This window comes from Microcaecilia unicolor, chromosome 6 (genome assembly GCF_901765095.1).
Source record: "Microcaecilia unicolor chromosome 6, aMicUni1.1, whole genome shotgun sequence".
In the NCBI taxonomy this organism is placed as follows: Eukaryota; Metazoa; Chordata; class Amphibia; order Gymnophiona; family Siphonopidae; genus Microcaecilia; species Microcaecilia unicolor.
The window spans coordinates 176,719,797-176,738,954 of NC_044036.1; the positions used below are offsets into that span (position 1 = coordinate 176,719,797).

Below are 19,158 nucleotides of genomic sequence, written 5' to 3' on the forward strand. Positions count from 1 at the left end.
TTTCTGGTATCCTTGGTCGTACTCCCACTTTTTATACATTTTTGTTTTTACCGTGGGGTGCTTGAGTTTTCCGCCTGTTGGTGGATCTTTTCTCATGATTATCACCACTAACCACTAAACTGATCGCTGGAGATTTTAGGGGCGGTCCAGGGACAGATTCGGAAGTTATGCAGAGGAGTGGAGGAGTAGCCTAGTGGTTAAGTGCAACCCTCCATTGCCCCTGGTACAAATAAGTACCTGAATATATGTAAACCGCTTTGAATGTAGTTGCAAAAACCTCAGAAAGGCGGTATATCAAGTCCCATTTCCCTTTCCCTAAATGCCAATATGCAATATTTAACCGCATAAGTTAACTGGACAAATCAGACCACATAAAACTCAGTCCTATCTTTATCCAGTTTTGCTTATGTGGTTAAGTGCTGAATAGTGCACTTAAGCAAGTGATAGTCGGCCTCACATTACCAGATATGCCTGGTCATAAAAAATGCTGACCGCCACCGGCTGAATATTTACCCCGCTATTTCTAAAATAGCACATATAAACTGAAGAAATTGTGTTTATACTTTTCATTGCTTCTTTTACAAAATGACAAGAAGCACAGGAAGTGGCACTGACACTTCCTGTACCATTTCAGTGGACTGTGCATTCCTAGAACAATAGAAATGCTTTCAGAGGAGAATCTTATCAGCTTGAAAGTGAATGTGTTTATGGCAGTGGCTCCCAAACCTGGACCTGGAGGCATCCCAGCCAGTCAAGTTTATCAGGATATCCCCAATGAATATTCATGAGAGAGATTTGCATGCAGTGGAGTGTATGCAAATCTCTCTCATGAATATGTATTGTGGATATCCTGAAAACCTGACTGGCTGGGATGCCTCCAGGTCCAGGTTTGGGAGCCTCTGGTTTATGGTGAAGCAGAAGCTCTTACCTGCAGTCTCTACTCCCTATGCCCTGAGTAATCTTCTTGCTTCCTCTTGGACACAGCACCGAGGTAGATGCGGCACACGTGGTACATTCTGTGGTCAGGTTCAGTGTGGTCTTAATACTGTAACGTCCAATTTTCACCTTAACAATGAAAACATTAAACATTTACTGTGGATGTGCAGCCCTTCCTAATCTTCTGAGACATCTATGAATCACATAGTTTCAGATACTAGTTTTTTTTTTTTTTTATAAAGCTCTCTTATCTGTCCCCTTCTCCTCTTCTGCTAATTCCAGACTCCGTTCCTTTTATCTTGCTGCACCTCACGCCTGGAATAGACTTCCCGAACCTGTACGTCTAGCCCCCTCTTTGGCCGTTTTCAAGTCCAAACTTAAAGCCCACCTCTTTACCACTGCTTTTGACTCCTAACCCTCACTTGCCCTGTCCTTTTATCCTCACCTCTTTATTCCCTTACCCTTAATTGTTTTGTCTGTCTGCCTGTCTTATCTAGATTGTAAGCTCTTTGAGCAGGGACTGTCTTTTTGTGTATGGTGTACAGTGCTGCGTATGCCTTGTAGCGCTATAGAAATGATAAGTAGTAGTAGTTTTCTCCGTTGATGTATATTGTGTCCTGCTCCCCTCATACTTAGCAGATATCCTAGGTTAGCTTTTCTATGGAAATGGTAATTCTTAGATTGTTCTTTTTTATCTGCCTTGTGACCTGATGTCTCTTTATCCTCCTCCGCAGCTACTCTATCCAGTCTGCATTCAAGCCCCACCCTGACACACCAGGGTTCCCATTCTCCACTCAAGTCTCACCCCACTCCCCTCAACAAGAGATGAGCTACCCTGGAAACGAGCACTCAAAAGGAGGCCTCACCAGTTGCTTTGCTCCATGAAGGTGCCTTTGGGAGATTCAGAGGGCAATATTGAGGGCCCTGTACCCTATTTATTGGCCCTGCCCTCTTCCCTTCTCTTACAATTCTATTGCTTCTTATTTTTTAGATTGTCTCCTGCCTCTACCATTCATGTTCTCACTCCTGCCTCTACCATTCCTATTCTCACTGGCACTACAGAAAATACAAAACAAATAAAACCTATATTCTGCAAACTACCAAAAAATAGTGTTATTGAATCAGAGAGAAGAACTAGGCATTCCTAGGTTAAACAAAAAAGTTGTGAAACAGTATTGAGAACACCATTTATGATATTTTATAATTTTTCACATTATTTATTGATATTTTGCTTATATACAGTGGTGGAAATAAGTATTTGATCCCTTGCTGATTTTGTAAGTTTGCCCACTGACAAAGACATGAGCAGCCCATAATTGAAGGGTAGGTTATTGGTAACAGTGAGAGATAGCACATCACAAATTAAATCCGGAAAATCACATTGTGGAAAGTATATGAATTTATTTGCATTCTGCAGAGGGAAATAAGTATTTGATCCCCCACCAACCAGTAAGAGATCTGGCCCCTACAGACCAGGTAGATGCTCCAAATCAACTCGTTACCTGCATGACAGACAGCTGTCGGCAATGGTCACCTGTATGAAAGACACCTGTCCACAGACTCAGTGAATCAGTCAGACTCTAACCTCTACAAAATGGCCAAGAGCAAGGAGCTGTCTAAGGATGTCAGCGACAAGATCATACTCCTGCAAAAGGCTGGAATGGGCTACAAAACCATCAGTAAGACGCTGGGCGAGAAGGAGACAACTGTTGGTGCCATAGTAAGAAAATGGAAGAAGTACAAAATGACTGTCAATCGACAAAGATCTGGGGCTCCACGCAAAATCTCACCTCGTGGGGTATCCTTGATCATGAGGAAGGTTAGAAATCAGCCTACAACTACAAGGGGGGAACTTGTCAATGATCTCAAGGCAGCTGGGACCACTGTCACCACGAAAACCATTGGTAACACATTACGACATAACGGATTGCAATCCTGCAGTGCCCGCAAGGTCCCCCTGCTCCGGAAGGCACATGTGACGGCCCGTCTGAAGTTTGCCAGTGAACACCTGGATGATGCCGAGAGTGATTGGGAGAAGGTGCTGTGGTCAGATGAGACAAAAATTGAGCTCTTTGGCATGAACTCAACTCGCCGTGTTTGGAGGAAGAGAAATGCTGCCTATGACCCAAAGAACACCGTCCCCACTGTCAAGCATGGAGGTGGAAATGTTATGTTTTGGGGGTGTTTCTCTGCTAAGGGCACAGGACTACTTCACCGCATCAATGGGAGAATGGATGGGGCCATGTACCGTACAATTCTGAGTGACAACCTCCTTCCCTCCGCCAGGGCCTTAAAAATGGGTCGTGGCTGGGTCTTCCAGCACGACAATGACCCAAAACATACAGCCAAGGCAACAAAGGAGTGGCTCAGGAAGAAGCACATTAGGGTCATGGAGTCATGGGTCATTAGGGTCATTGAAAACTTATGGAGGGAGCTGAAGCTGCGAGTTGCCAAGCGACAGCCCAGAACTCTTAATGATTTAGAGATGATCTGCAAAGAGGAGTGGACCAAAATTCCTCCTGACATGTGTGCAAACCTCATCATCAACTACAGAAGACGTCTGACCGCTGTGCTTGCCAACAAGGGTTTTGCCACCAAGTATTAGGTCTTGTTTGCCAGAGGGATTAAATACTTATTTCCCTCTGCAGAATGCAAATAAATTCATATACTTTCCACAATGTGATTTTCCGGATTTAATTTGTGATGTGCTATCTCTCACTGTTACCAATAACCTACCCTTCAATTATGGGCTGCTCATGTCTTTGTCAGTGGGCAAACTTACAAAATCAGCAAGGGATCAAATACTTATTTCCACCACTGTATATTTGATGTATTTAGATTGGTTTTATTGTTGGTACTGTTTTTTAAATTTAATTTTATATTGTTTGTTTCATTTATAATCAGCTTAGAAAAGGTAGCGAGGACTAGAAATAAAATAAATAAACAGACCAACCAACCAAGTAAATATTTCTTAAAGAGATACGTTTTTAGCTTCTTTTGAAAAGTAATGTAATTATCTTGGGATCTAATTTCCAATGGCAATGCATTCAAAAACTAAAGCTGCTTTATAAATCACTATTTGAACCCCCCCCCCCATCTTTTTCCATCTGATCTTTTGCCTCTAGAAAACAAGGGGCCTTTTACTAAGGCGCATCCAACGCGTGTCAATTTGGAACTATCACACGGCTACCGCAAGCCCTGGGCGGTAATTCCATTTTTTACGTGTGTCTGAAAATATTTTTTATTTTCTACCACGTGGTGCTAACCGGGCGGTAATCTGTACTGTACAAGCGCTGACGATTACAACCCAGTTAACGCATGAGACCTTACCACTAAGTCAATGGGTGGAAGTAAGGTCTCAGGCCCAAAATGGACATGCACCCATTTTAATTTTACTGCACGTCCATTTTCGGCCCAAAAAAGGCCTTTTTCTGCATGCATGTTGAAAAATGGGCCTGCGCGCAGGGCCGGTCTTAGCAAGTGCGGGGCCCTATGCAGACCAATTTGATGGGGCCCCACCCTAGCCCTGCCCCCACCCTAGCTCCAGGACCAGCCACCCCTCCCTCTGAGCTCCAGGGCGGCCACCCCTCCCTCCAAGCTCCCGGGCCATCCCCTCTGAGCTCCAAGGGCCCCTCCCCCCCAGGGCCCCCCCAGCTCCAGGGCTCCCCCTCCCTCCCAGCTCCAAGGGCTTCCCCCCCTGAATTTTAAAAGTTTAACTCGTCGACGTCGGGTTACAGCGGCTGGCAGGTAGCAGCAACAGTGAAAAGCGTGCGAGCTGCTCAGCGCTTTGAGAGCCTTCCTTTCCCTCTCTCAGCTCTGGTCCCGCCTTCAGGAAAGGAAGGCTCCTGAAGCGCCGAGCAGCTCGCACGCTTTTCACTGTTGCTGCTACCTGCCGGCCGCTGTAACCCGATGTTGACGAGGTAAACTTTTAAAATTCGGAGGGAGGGGGAACTGGAGCTCGGGTGGTCGAGGCAGGGCGAGTTCAGGCGTGCCGTGCGGGGCCCCCTTGAGCGCGAGGCCCTATGCAGTCGCCTCGCCCTAAGACTGGCCCTGCCTGCGCGCATCCAATACACATGCCTACAACAGCGCAGGCCATTTTTTGGCACACCTTAGTAAAAGTACCCCTGAAGCAGTTCAATTGTGAAGCGCTGCGTACGACTGGTAGCACTATAGAAATGATTTATAGTAGTAGTAGTAGGCTTCCATGTCATAAATGTCTCAAGTGTGGAGAGAAAGTCTATAGTTGGCTTATTAGTAAAGGAGCTTGGTCAAGAAGAAACTTAAAAATTAAACAACTTTTAGCCCTACCAATAATTGGTAGCCAGTGTAGTTTACAAAACAATGGAGTTACTTTCTCAAACCTTCCTATATGACATAGCATTTTGGCATCAGTGTTCTGAAGGGTTTGCAATTTAAGAATAACCTTTTTAGAGCAATCCAAATAGAGGCAATTGCAATATTCAAATAGTATTTTACAAAAATCAGAAAACCCTAATCCTAATCTGAATTCAAATTTCAGTGCAACGGCTGCTTGGCTGTCCCAGCATAGAATGGTACTAAATCCTTCTAAATGTAAGACCATCTGGATATCTTAACAGTTTTCACTTCCTATGGCTTACCCTACAATTAAAGGCTCAACCATCCCACTTTATGGTTGTATTTAAATACTTGGATTTAAGATCAATTTACATCTATCCTTCGACTCTCAAATTACCTATGTTATTATGTCCTTGGATTTTGTTCTATGCCAATTCTACTCAGTTAAGCCATATTTTGTCTTCTTAGATTTAAAAACCTTAGCTTTTGCCACTATACTGTGTAGACTTGATTAATGTATCTCTGTTTACCATGGATCCTCACATCAGTCTACCCATAGTCTTCAAATTATCCAAATCTCAGCAGCTAGACCCTTCACAGGCTCCAACAGATATGACCACATTATTCTCCCCCCTCCCCCGAAACATCACTGGCTTCCATAACTTTCCATATTCAATATCAGATCTTTCTCCTAGTACATAAAGACATACATATAGGGGTGTAAACTTTTGCTTCATGTCATTCCTTCCCCTTTGGTTGTCATGGGAACAATGTTAAAAGGGTTCACTCTTCTGAAAGAGTGCACACTCATTAGAATGAGTGCATACTCTTTCAGAAGAGCGTAACCTATTGATGGTAAGTGAAAAACCAAAGACGTTTTTTTCTCATTTTCATTAGGCAACTACATGAAATGACATGGAATATGTCTATATCATTTCAAATGAATGTATTTCAAAGAGAAAAACCTCACAAAAGAGTGCTAAACCAAATCAACTAGAAAAAGTTCACTGTATGTGTAGATAACTAAAGCGGTGTGTTCACCAAATAACATATATAAGATGTATATAAATATGTAAGTGTGCACATGGGAAAGACATTTCTTATAAAGGCAGCATAGTATATAATGTCAAAACCTCAAATGAAAGCCCAAATTATATTGAAAATGTCACACAATGGTGACTATTCAATAATCATGGCTCAACGATATATCACTGGTTGTTCCCCCATGTGAAGACTGAAAAAATGTTTGTAAATTTTTTGTTAATTGGAGTTCAAGAAATAATGACAAACAAGAAACAGTCCCATCCCTGTATCTACCAGTATAAACAGTGTTCAATCATTGAAATGCCATCAGCTGAAAACATGTGGTGTTGCTGAGAATAATAATGCTGTTAATAGTATGAGACAATCTTATCTCATGTACGTTGAACGTCATTGCTTAGGGTTCGATAAGGCACCCTGTTCTGTCCACCTTCTTCAGGAACCCATAATGAAAAAAGGAGCACACAGTTCAATGGCATTGTAAAGATGTTCAACAATTACAATTGAATGGCAGTCATATATGTCGATGCTTATCAGAGGCCTTTTCAAAAGAGAAGGGCACCCATCTTTCGACACAAATCGGGAGATGGGCGTCCTTCACTCAGGGTCGCCCAAATTGGCATAATTGAAAGCCAATTTTGGGCATCCTCAACTGCTTTCTGTCGCGGGGACAACCAAAGTTCCCGGGGGCGTATCGGCAGCGTACCAAAGGCGGGATGAGGGCGTGCTTAAGAGATGGGCGTTCTCGGCCGATAATGGAAAAAAGAAGGGCGTCCCTGACGAGCATTTGGCCGACTTTACTTGGTCCATTTTTTTTTCTCGACCAAGCCTCGAAAAGGTGCCCGAACTGACCAGATGACCACCGGAGGGAATCGGGGATGACCTCCCCTTATTCCCCCAGTGGTCACCAACCCCTTCCCACCCAAAAAAAAAAATTAAAAAACATTTTTCCAGCCTCTATGCCAGTCTCAAATGTTATACCCAGCTCCATCACAGCAGTATGCAGGTCCCTGGAGCAGGTTTTAGTGGGTGCAATGCACTTCAGGCAGGCGGACCCAGGCCCATCCCCCCCTACCTGTTACACTTGTGGTGGTAGATGTGAGCCCTCCAAAACCCACCACAAACCCACTGTACCCACATGTAGGTGCCCCCTTCACCCCTTAGAGCTATGGTAGTGTTGTACAGTTGTGGGGAGTGGGTTTGGGGGGGTTGGGGGGCTCAGCACCCAAGGTAAGGAAGCTATGCATCTGGGAGCAATTTCTGAAGTCCACTGGTGTGCCCCCTAGGGTGCCTGGTTGGTGTCCTGGCATGTCAGGGGGACCAGTGCACTACGAATGCTGGCTCCTCCCATGAACAAATGGCTTGGATTTGGTCGTTTTTGAGATGGGCGTCCTCGGTTTCCTTTATTGGCGAAAACCGAGGTCGCCCATCTCTAAGATCGACCATCTTAACATTTAGGTTGACCATCTCTTAGGTCGACCTAAACGTTGAGATTTGGGCATCCCCGACCGTATTATCGAAATGAAAGATGGACATCCATCTTGTTTCAATAATACGGGATGCCCCGCCACTTCGCGGGGACGTCCTCAGAGATGGTCATCCCCGTTCAATTATCCCCCTCCACGCGTGCATCAAGGTGTATATAGAAATTTTACATTTTTCTGTGGCATTCCAGACTGTTTTGCAGAACCAATTCTTTCTTCCACTTATTTTCTTTTTCTCCTGGAATGGCCTGCATTTCCTAAGTAAATGAGAGATGTCTTCACTCCCTCTCATTCTAGCCTTTCCCTATCATTCCTTCTTGGAATATACTGTAATTCTTTTCCTCCTCCCTCCCCCCTGTTCTCCCACAATTCCCTTATTATTTTATCACAATATTGTAAACTGCTTAGACTTTTAGAACCAGATTCAGTAAATGATACTCAAAGTTAGGCACCATTAAGATCTGCACTAATCCCCTGATTCTATAAAAGTTACCAAAAATTGTGCATGAAAATTTGGGTATGCGCACAATTTTGCAAGTATAATTTACATGAATAACGAGCCAATTAGCGCCAATAATTGGTTTAACAAGCAATTATTGGCACTAATTGAAATCAATTAGCATTGGAGTGGAGGAGTAGCCTAGTGGTTAGTGCAGTGGACTTTGATCCTGGGGAACTGAGTTCGATTCCCATTGCAGCTCCTTGTGACCTTGGGCAAGTCACTTAACCCTCCATTGCCCCTGGTACCAAATAAGTACCTGAATATATGTAAACCGTTTTGAATGCAGTTGCAAAAACCTCAGAAAGGCAGTATATCAAGTCCCATTTCCTATTTATGCACCTGCAAAAAGGGGTGTGAAAATGGGAGGGTCAGGATATTTTCGGGCTGAGAGTGGGGGTGATTTTGAATTATGCATGTAAATTTAAGCAGGGCATTTGCACTATGTTTATGTTGGTGCAAATTGACACATCTAAATTTACATGTGACCCCTGTGCATAAGCGCTATTCTATAAACCACGCCTAACATTAGGTGTGGCTTATAGAATAACGCTTAAGTGTGTGTGTGTGTGTGGGGGGGGGGGGGTCAGAACCAATTTTTTTAGGAATGATTTATAGAATTTGCCTCTAACTGCCACTTCTATAAAGGTCACATGTGCTAGGTAAATTTTTTTAGAGAATAACGCTTAGCGCGGATTCCCATGTTCAACTTTGGGCGTGAGGACTTATGCTTGCTGAAACCTGCTGTAAATGTGGCACAGAACTAATGGCATTTGGGCACATACATGCCCTATTCTATAATACTGCGCCTAAATTTTAGGAACGCCCCATACATCGCCCATGCCTCCTTTTGAGTTGTGAAGGAGAATTTAGGCCCACAATATCGCATGCTTATGATAGCGAAAAAAAAATCAGTCGATCCCCAAAGCACAATAAACCACATTACAAAGTATAGAAACACAGAGTAGCTAATTACAGGGTTTATTTACCGTAATATTCTTAACACAATAAGGGGGTCTTTTACTAAAGCTTAGCTGGAGTTATCTGCAGCAGGGCCCATAGGAATAAAATGGGCCTTGCTGCAGATAACTCGAGCTAAGCTTTAGTAAAAGACCCTTTAAATCTGTGGCAGGCCTGTTGTGGTGAAACAGAGAGAAATCTTACATCTCCATTGCAGAAACTCACAAAAACACATAGCAAGCCTACCTTTCCTTCCTGCGCTTCAGTAGCGGATGTGAAACATACAACTAGAAGAGAAATTTTGATGACGAGTTGGATTCTAGGTATCCACATTTTCAGATGAGACCTTTTCTCCTCTCCCTGAGTTCAGTATGCCTTTGAGTAAAAATGACCCTTCTTCGCATCACATTTAAGGCACAATCCAATGACACAAAATGAGGAATAAACTCAGATGATCTTGTGATTGGTTTCCCAGGTCCATGCAGCAGCTTGGATCCTGGAAGGACTGAGCAACAAAGGGCTGAAGTTTTTTTTTTTTAACAATCTTTTTTACCAAATAGTAAATGCCACAAGTGAAAAAAAAGTTTACTGAAAACAGGAACATCTACGGATTTCCTCTCCCCTATCAGCTCAAACAGATGGAAGGAAATCCTCCGTTTTCTAACGACTGGATTGAAATATGTTGCACCATTATTGGAGGCAAATCTGATGGGAAAAGAACACTGATTGTTAAGGCTTATGGATTATTGAGTCTGCTCTATTTTTAATGATTCTACAATTTTTAAAAAATAATAATATATAGTAAACATGTAAACTCATAGCTGAACCTCTTTTCACCCTTTCTTACTCCAGTTTCTCTATTCAACATAAATCACAGCTGGCTTCACTCTCCAGACACCAAGGGGCCCTTCCAGTTGATAGTCGACATCAGTACTGACACCTTGGTAAAGTTTTGCTTTCAGATTTCAGCAATATCTCTTTCTGATCTGAGGAAGAAGGGTTACCTTCAATATCTCTTTCTGATCTGAGGAAGAAGGGTTACCTTCGTAAGCTAATCAAAAAATGTATTTAGTCCAATAAAAACTGTATCACCTTATTTTCTTTTCTGTTTTGTTTTATTTCTTTTAAGAGCAATATTTTTCAAATAGAAGTGCCCTGCAACATGTGTTAATATTGATGGAAGGACAAACAGATAGACGGACCTACTTTCCACATTCAACAAAGTAGACTCTTGTCCTCTAGTCCAGATGCTTCTAGAAAGTGGTTCATCTACAAGGTGCCACCAGCCTCCTTGTCAAATTTGCTATCCCAAATTAACTGACCTACCCCTGTGGAAACCCAAAATAATGACCCCAGAAACAGCCTGATAAATAAAAAAGGAGGAGGAAGAAAAAATAATTTTGCAAGAGGCCTATCAAGTCAAATTTATTTCTGATTAAATAAGTTGAAAGGCAGCATACTAGTTCTGACATGAAGGGAATTTTTTCCACCAAAATCTGGCTACACATTTAGGGGCAATTCTATAAATTGGTACTAAATTTTAGGAGTCACAAAGGGGCACAACTTAGTACCAATGGTAACTTAGTCCAGTGCCTTATATCTTAGTTATTTTATTTTATTTTATTTATTTTAAAATGTATATACCACCTTAAAACCTAGGTGGTTTTCAAAATTACATACATAATAAAAACAAGACACAAAAAATACAAAACAATCCAATCATTACCCATTGGATTAAATCAAACAGTACAGTAATTACTACTCAATAGAACACTGCTACAAAAAGCTGTGTTTTAAGCTGCTTCTTAAATCGAAACACATCATTACATAAACGTAAGTGACCTTTGAGTGTATTGCACAGCTGAGTACCAACAACTGTAAATGGTGAGGACCTTGCTTCTGTATAATGTGATTGTATAATTAGATCCAGTGACAATTGTATTGTTTTATCTGATCTCAAAGATCTGGTAGGATGGTATACCTTCAAAAGTAAGCAGGAGCAACCACATGCAAAGTTCAATGGATTAGTGTTAGGACCTTATATGGTATCCACTAGACAACAGGTAACCAGTGCAAGTTCTTAAGAAATGGTGAGACATGAACAAACTTACCCACCCCAGCTATCAGTCATGCTGCCGCATTTTGGACCATCTTCAAAGCCCTAAGTCTCGGTGATGATATTCCTAGCTATAGGGCATTGCAGTAGTTCAACTGTTACAACACTAGCCCTTGTACCACAAGTCTCAGATCATAAGTAGATAGCATCGGTTTAAGCCTATGGAGCAAATGTAGATGAAAACAACAAGCCTAAACAACTTTACTAACCTGAGCACTCATGTTCAAAGCATTGTCCAATTGAACCCCTAACAGTCTCATCTCCTTTTGCACAGGTACGTATTTATCATCCACATTAACCCTTTCAGCCCATGAATTGTGCTCAGTTTTCCTCACAATCATGGTGGTGGTGAGTAAGCTAATGGAAACGCTTCTAAAGAGGAGGATTGTGACATTTCTTGAACTAAATGGAATGCGGGACCCGAGGCAGCATGGCTTCACTAGTGGTTGAATGGTAGGAGACAGAGGGTAGTGGTAAATGGAGCTTGCTCTGAAGAAAAGGATGTCGTCAGTGGAGTACCACAGGGATTGGTCCTAGGGCCGGCTCTTTTTAACGTCTTTGTGAGCGATATTGCAGAAGGGCTGTCTGGTAAGGTTTGTCTCTTTGCGGATGATACTAAACTGCAACAGGGTGGACACTCTGGAGGGTGTGAATGACATGAGGAAGGACCTAGTGAAGCTGGAGGAATGGACCGATATTTGGCAATTAAGGTTTAATCCCAAAAAATGCAGGGTCATGCATTTCGGTCGCAAAAATCCGAGGGAACAGTACAGTATAGGGGTGAAGTGCTTCAGTGTACGAAGGAAGAGTGGGACTTGGGGGTGATTGTGTCTGATGACCTTAAAGCTTCCAAATAGGTAGAAAAAGCAATGGTCAAAGCCAGAAGGATGCTTGGGTGCATAAAGAGAGGCATGACCAGCAGGAAAAAGGAGGTGATAGTGCCGATGTATAAGTCTGTAGTGAGGCCCCATTTGGAATACTGCGTGCAGTTCTGGAGACCGCACCTATGGAAAGATATAAACAGGATGGAGTCGGTCCAGAGGGCAGCTACGAAATTTGTAAGTGGTCTTGAATGCAAAAATTATAGGGACAGGCTTATGAACCTCAACATGTATACTCTGGAAGAGAGGAGGGAGAGAGGAGACATGATAGAAACGTTTAAATATCTCAAGGGCATTTATGTACAGGAAGAGAGCCTTTTTCAAATGAAGGAGAGCTCTGGAATGAGGGGGCATATGACAAAGTTAAGAGGGAATAGGTTTAGGAGTAATCTAAGGAAGTACTATTTCACAGATAGGGTGGTGGAGGCGTGGAATGGCCTCCCAGTGAAGGTTGTGGAGTCGAGGAATGTTCCAGAATTTAAAAAGGCATGGGATAAGCATGTGGGATTGCTTAGGAACAGGAAAAATTAGGGAAAGGGAGGAAGGGAAAGGAGACTTGATATACTGCCTTTCTGAGGTTTTTGCAACTACATCCAAAGCAGCTTACATATATTCAGGCACTTATTTTGTACCAGGGGCAATGGAGGGTTAAGTGACTTGCCCAGAGTCACAAGGAGCTGGAGTGGGAATTGAACTCAGTTCTCCAGGATCAAGGGCCACTGCACTAACCACTAGGCTACTCCTCCACTCCAGGGGTTATAGAGGATGGGCAGACTGGATGGGTCATATGGCCTTTATCTACCGTCATGTTTCTATGTTGGTAGGTTTTTGAGTGGGAGTAGTCTCTGCAATGCCCGGGTTAAAGTTTTTTGAAAGTTTTATACTTAATGTGTATGTGAGTGGGGGAGGGGGGGCTCTGCAGTGCCCAGGACATTAGAAAACAGGGTGGCAGAGATGCCAGACTATGGGGGAATGGGTAGGACAGGGCTGACACTAGGCTACAGAGGGGTGGAGAGTAGGGTACAAAAGGAAATGGCTGATGCCAGGCTACAGGTAAGGATTTGGGGATTCAGTAGAGAAGGGAAGGGCTGATGCTGGGCTACAGGGATGGATGGGGGTAGGAAAGGAAGAATAGGGCTGATGCTGGGCTACAGAGATGGATGGGGGGTAGGGCTCATTCTGGGCTACAGAAATGGATGGGGGGGGGGGGGGGTAGAGTAGGACTGATGCCAAGGTACAGGGATGGATGGGGGGAAGGAAGGGAAAGATAGGGCTGATGCCAGGCTGCAGGGATGAAGGGTAGGGCTGATTCTGGGCTATAGGGATGGAAGGGGGTTATGGAAGGGAAGGGTAAGGCTGATGCCGTTTTACAGGGATGGATGGGGAGTAGGAAGGGACTAATAGGGTTGATGATGGGCTATAGGGATGGGTGGGGGGTAGGGCTCATTCTGGGCTATAAGGATGGATAGGGGGTACAGTAGGAGTGATGCCAAGGTACAGGGATGGATGGGGCTAGGAAGGGAAAGGAAGAGCTGATGCCAGGCTGCAGGGATGAAGGGTGGGGCTGATTCTGGGATATAGGGAAGGGAAGGATAAGGCTGATGCCGAGTTACAGGGATGGATGGGGGGAAAGGAAGGGAAGGGTAGGGCTGATGTCATGCTACAAGGAGGGATGGGAGGGTAGAGAAGAGCAGGGCTGCTGCTGGGCTACAGGACAATTAAAAATTTTTGGTCCTTTATTGATGAGGGTCAATCTGTGTTCTGCATGTGACCAAAGTAAGAGATTCTCCTGGCATGTGGTTTGTGTGGGGATCTATATCAGTCTGACTTGTCTGGAGTTTCCAATGGGACATGTATTGCTGTTGTGTATTTTAAAAGGTACTGTTATTGGTATTTGTGTGTTCAGAGTTGGTGGTGTTAATGTTTGCAACCAGGGCCGGCCCAACCTAGTAAGCGAGGTAAGCATGGCGGGGGGGGGGGGGGGGCGCTGACCTCTGGAGGGCGCCACCGCGCCATGCTTACCGTCACCGCTTTCTTCAGCTCCCGGACCCCAACAGCAGCCCAGCCCTCAGTTTCCTTTGCCGGTACCCGCACCGCCCTGGGGGATTTAAATCTTGTATTTAAATTTACCTCCCGCCTTCTTCTGACATCATTTCCTTGCAAGGGCGGGACACAGAGGGAACGAACAAGCAAAGGGAAGGCTAGAGATGTCGGGCACCACTTTCACTGACGCTGCACAGCTGCTGCGATGGAGATAAATTTAAATACAAGATTTAAACCAGGGAAGAGGGTGGGCAGCTGGACATGGGAGCGGGAGGGCAGGGGAGAGAGGAACATTGATCAATGGACATGGATGGGAGGGCAGGGCCCAGGGAGAGAGGAGAAATTGCTGGACATGGAGGGACGGGCAGGGGAGAGAGGAGAATTGCTGGATATGGATGGATGGATGGAGGGGGGCAGGGGAGAGAGGAGCACCGATGGACATGAATGGGAGGACAGGTCCCAGGGAGAGAGGAGAAATTGCTGGACATGGAGGGGAGGGCAGGGGAGAGAGGAGAATTGCTGGATATGGATGGATAGATGGATGGAGGGCAGGGGAGTTGCTGGATATGGGTGGATGGAGGGGAGGGCAGTGGAGTTGCTGGACATGGGTGGATGGAGGGGAGGGCAGGGGAGAGGAGAGTTGCTGGACATAGGTGGATGGAGGGGAGAAGAGAGTTGCTGGACATGGATGGAGGGGAGGGCAGTGGAGAGAGGAGGGTTGCTTGACATGGGTGGATGGAGGGGAGGGCAGGGAGAGATTTGTTGGACATGCACCTGGAGTATTGTGTTCAGTACTGGTCTCCGTATCTCAAAAAAGATATAGTAGAATTGGAAAAGGTACAGCGAAGGGCGACGAAAATGATAGTGGGGATGGGACGACTTTCCTATGAAGAGAGGCTGAGAAGGCTAGGGCTTTTCAGCTTGGAGAAGAGACGGCTGAGGGGAGATATGATAGAAGTGTATAAAATAATGAGTGGAATGGATCGGGTGGATGTGAAGCGACTGTTCACGCTATCCAAAAATACTAGGACTAGAGGGCATGAGTTGAAGCTACAGTGTGGTAAATTTAAAACGAATCGGAGAAAATTTTTCTTCACCCAACGTGTAATTAGACTCTGGAATTCGTTGCCGGAGAACGTGGTACGGGCGGTTAGCTTGACGGAGTTTAAAAAGGGGTTAGATAGATTCCTAAAGGACAAATCCATAGACCGCTATTAAATGGACTTGGAAAAATTCCGCATTTTTAGGTATAACTTGTCTGGAATGTTTTTACGTTTGGGGAGCGTGCCAGGTGCCCTTGACCTGGATTGGCCACTGTCGGTGACAGGATGCTGGGCTAGATGGACCTTTGGTCTTTCCCAGTATGGCACTACTTATGTACTTATGTACTTATGGATGAAGGGGAGGGAAGACAGAGGAAGGAGATGCACATGGATGGAGGGGAAGGGAGAGAGAAGAAATTCTGGACATGGATGGAGGGGAGGGAAGACAGAGGAAGGAGATGCACATGGATGGAGGGGAAGGGAGAGAGAAGAAATGCTGGGCATGGATGGAGGGGAGGGAAGAGAGAGGAAGGAGATGAGATGAGGGAAAAGAAAGAGAGGAGAAAAACTGCACATGGATGGAGAAAATAGGCAGAAGCTGGATCCACTGGACAGTCAAGTCTGTGGAGGACCCAGCTTTTACTTATGGATATAGAGCAAGAAATGAAGAAGAAAGGAGGAAAGTAAAGAAATAAATGGAAAGGAAGCTCTGGAAACGGAGTTAAGAGGACAGATAGCAGCAGAATCAGATACTGGGCCAGCATGATCAGAAAAACAAAGTCACCAGACAACAAAGGTAGAAAAAATCATTTTATTTTCATTTTAGTATTTGGAATATGTCCACTTTGAGAATTTACATCTGCTATCTTATTTTGCAATGTATAGCAATGTGTTTCTTTCTATTTTTCTGGTATTGTGCTGCATGCAAGAGTCTAACTTCTTAGGATTTCAGGTTAATTTTTGAAGAATTTGAAGAGGGGCTCTCTGTTCTGCATGTGTCACTGCAAGGTTGCAAGTGTCTGAATAGGGATCTGTTTGTTAGATTGCTAACACATTGTTTTTCAGAGTTGGCAAGACTGTCTGTTCTCATAATTCCTGGTCTGTATGCTAATTTGGTTTGTGTCATTTTGAGTATAATGGAGCTGTAACAGCTTACAGAAATTATTTATAATGAAAACAAAAAAAACCCACAAGTTATTTTTCTTCTATACTGGTGTAATATTTTCAATGATGCCATAGCTGGTAAAAGGGGTGTGACTACTGTGGAGGAGAAGCCATAGTGATCCCGCCACTGGATGGGTAGGGGCGCTGACTAATAGGCTGCAGGAGGGCGCCAGAAACCCTAGGACCAGCCCTGTTTGCAACATAGGCTCCGAGCATGTATCCGATTTATGTTGATGCAGGACACCTGTTGGGCAGATTGTTTATTAGAAATTCTTCATCAAGTGCACTCTAAGACATTATTTAGGTGCAGCCCAAGAAACACTACTCATACCTATCTATCTATCTATCTATCTATCTATATATATATATATATATATATATAGCAAAAGCTACATACCTGTAGAAGGTATTCTCCGAGGACAGCAGGCTGATTGTTCTCTCTACTGGGTGACGTCCACGGCAGCCCCTTCAATCGGAGATCTTCACTAGCAAAGACGTTTGCTAGTCCTCGCGTGTGCACACACACCGTGTGTGCGTGACTGTCTTCCCGCCCGAACGTACTTGTGTTCGTCAGGACAGTAAATAGCAAAGACAAAGACAAGGGAAGACACAACTCCAAAGGGGAGGCGGGCGGGTTGGTGAGAACAATCAGCCTGCTGTCCTCAGAGAATACCTTCTACAGGTATGTAGCTTTCGCTTTCTCCGAGGACAAGCAGGCTGCTTGTTCTCACTACTGGGGTATCCCTAGCCCCCAGGCTCACTCAAAACAACATGGTCAATTGGGCCTCGCAACGGCGAGGACATAACTGAGATTGACCTAACTTAACCAACTAACTGAGAGTGCAGCCTGGAACAGAATAGAAAACGGGCCTGGGGGGGGGGGGGGGGTGGAGTTGGATTCTAAACCCAGAACAGATTCTGTAGCACCGACTGCCCGAACCGACTGTCGCGTCGGGTATCCTGCTGAAGGCAGTAATGCAATGTGAATGTGTGGACAGATGACCACGTCGCAGCCTTGCAAATCTCTTTGATAGTGGCTGACTTCAAGTGGGCCACTGACGCTGCCATGGCTCTAACACTATGAGCCGTGACATGACCCTCAAGAGTCAACCCAGACTGGGCGTAAGCGAAGGAGATGCAATCTGCTAGCCAATTAGAGATGGTGCGTTTCCCCATAGCCACTCCCCTCCTGTTGGGATCAAAAGAAACAAACATTTGGGCAGACTGTCTGTGGGGCTGTGTCCGCTCCAGATAGAAGGCCAATGCTCTCTTGCAGTCCAATGTGTGCAGTTGACGTTCAGCAGGTCGGGTATGCGGACGAGGAAGAATGTTGGCAAGACAATTGACTGGTTCAGATGGAACTCCAACACCACCTTTGGCAAGAACTTAGGGTGAGTGCGGAGGACTACTCTATTATGATGAAATTTGGTATAAGGAGCATGAGCTACCAGGGCTTGAAGCTCACTGACTCTACGAGCTGAAGTGACTGCCACCAAGAAAATGACCTTCCAGGTCAAGTACTTCAGATGGCAGGAATCCAGTGGCTCAAAAGGAGGTTTCATCAGCTGAGTGAGAACGACATTGAGATCCCATGACACTGTAGGAGGTTTGATGGGGGGCTTTGACAAAAGCAAACCTCTCATGAAGCGAACCACTAAAGGCTGTCCAGAAATCAGCTTACCTTCCACACAGTAATGGTATACACTAATAGCACTAAGATGAACCCTTACAGAGTTGGCTTTGAGACCAGACTCTGACAAGTGCAGAAGGTATTCAAGCAGGGTCTGTGTAGGACACGAGCAAGGATCTAAGGCCTTGCTGTCACACCAGACGGCAAAGCTCCGCCATAAGAAGTAACTCTTTTTAGTGGAATCTTTCCTGGAAGCAAGCAAGACTCGGGAGACACCCTCGGAGAGACCCAAGGAGGCAAAATCTACACACTCAACATCCAGGCTGTGAGAGCCAGGGACCGGAGGTTGGCATGCAGAAGCGCCCCCTTGTTCTGAGTAATGAGGGTCAGAAAACACTCCAATCGCCACAGTTCTTCGTAAGACAATTTCAGAAGAAGAGGGAACCACATCTGACGCGGCCAAAAGGGAGCGATCAGGATCATAGTGCCTCGATCCTGCTTGAGTTTCAGCAAAGTCTTCCCCACCAAAGGTAAGGGAGGATAAGCATACAGGAGGCCATGCCCCCAATCCAGGAGAAAGGCATCCGACGCTAGCCTGCCATGGGCCTGAAGTCTGGAACAGAACTGAGGGACCTTGTGATTGACTTGAGTGGCAAAGAGATCCACCAAAGGGGTGCCCCACACTTGGAAGATCTCGCATACCACTCGGGAATTGAGCGACCACTCGTGAGGTTGCATTATCCTGCTCAATCTGTCGGCCAGACTGTTGTTTACACCTGCCAGATACGTGGCTTGAAGAAACATGCCGTTCCGGTGAGCCCAAAGCCACATTCTGACGGCCTCCTGACACAGGGGGCGAGATCCAGTGCCCCCCTGCTTGTTGATGTAGTACATGGCAACCTGATTGTCTGTCTGAATTTGAATAATTTGATGGGACAGCCGATCTCTGAAGGCCTTTAGAGCGTTCCAGACCGCTCGTAACTCCAGGAGGTTGATCTGTAAACCTTTCTCCTGAAGGGACCAACTCCTTTGGGTGTGAAGCCC

The 19,158-nt window shown here is 45.0% G+C and overlaps 1 protein-coding gene across 2 annotated transcripts in view; it reads right to left on the minus strand.

Moving 5' to 3' along the window:
• STAB1 (stabilin 1) overlaps nt 1-9,741 on the minus strand; it is a 299,279-nt gene extending 289,538 nt beyond the window's left edge. For both annotated transcript variants that reach the window (XM_030205497.1, XM_030205496.1), the window contains exons 1-2: nt 9,484-9,741; nt 929-1,065 (exon numbers count right to left, since the gene is read on the minus strand). In XM_030205497.1, coding sequence (XP_030061357.1) covers nt 929-1,065; nt 9,484-9,570 — 224 coding nt within the window. In that variant the 5' untranslated portion in view covers nt 9,571-9,741. The remainder of the gene's footprint in view (nt 1-928; nt 1,066-9,483) is intronic.
• Between the last annotated feature and the right edge of the window lie 9,417 nt (nt 9,742-19,158).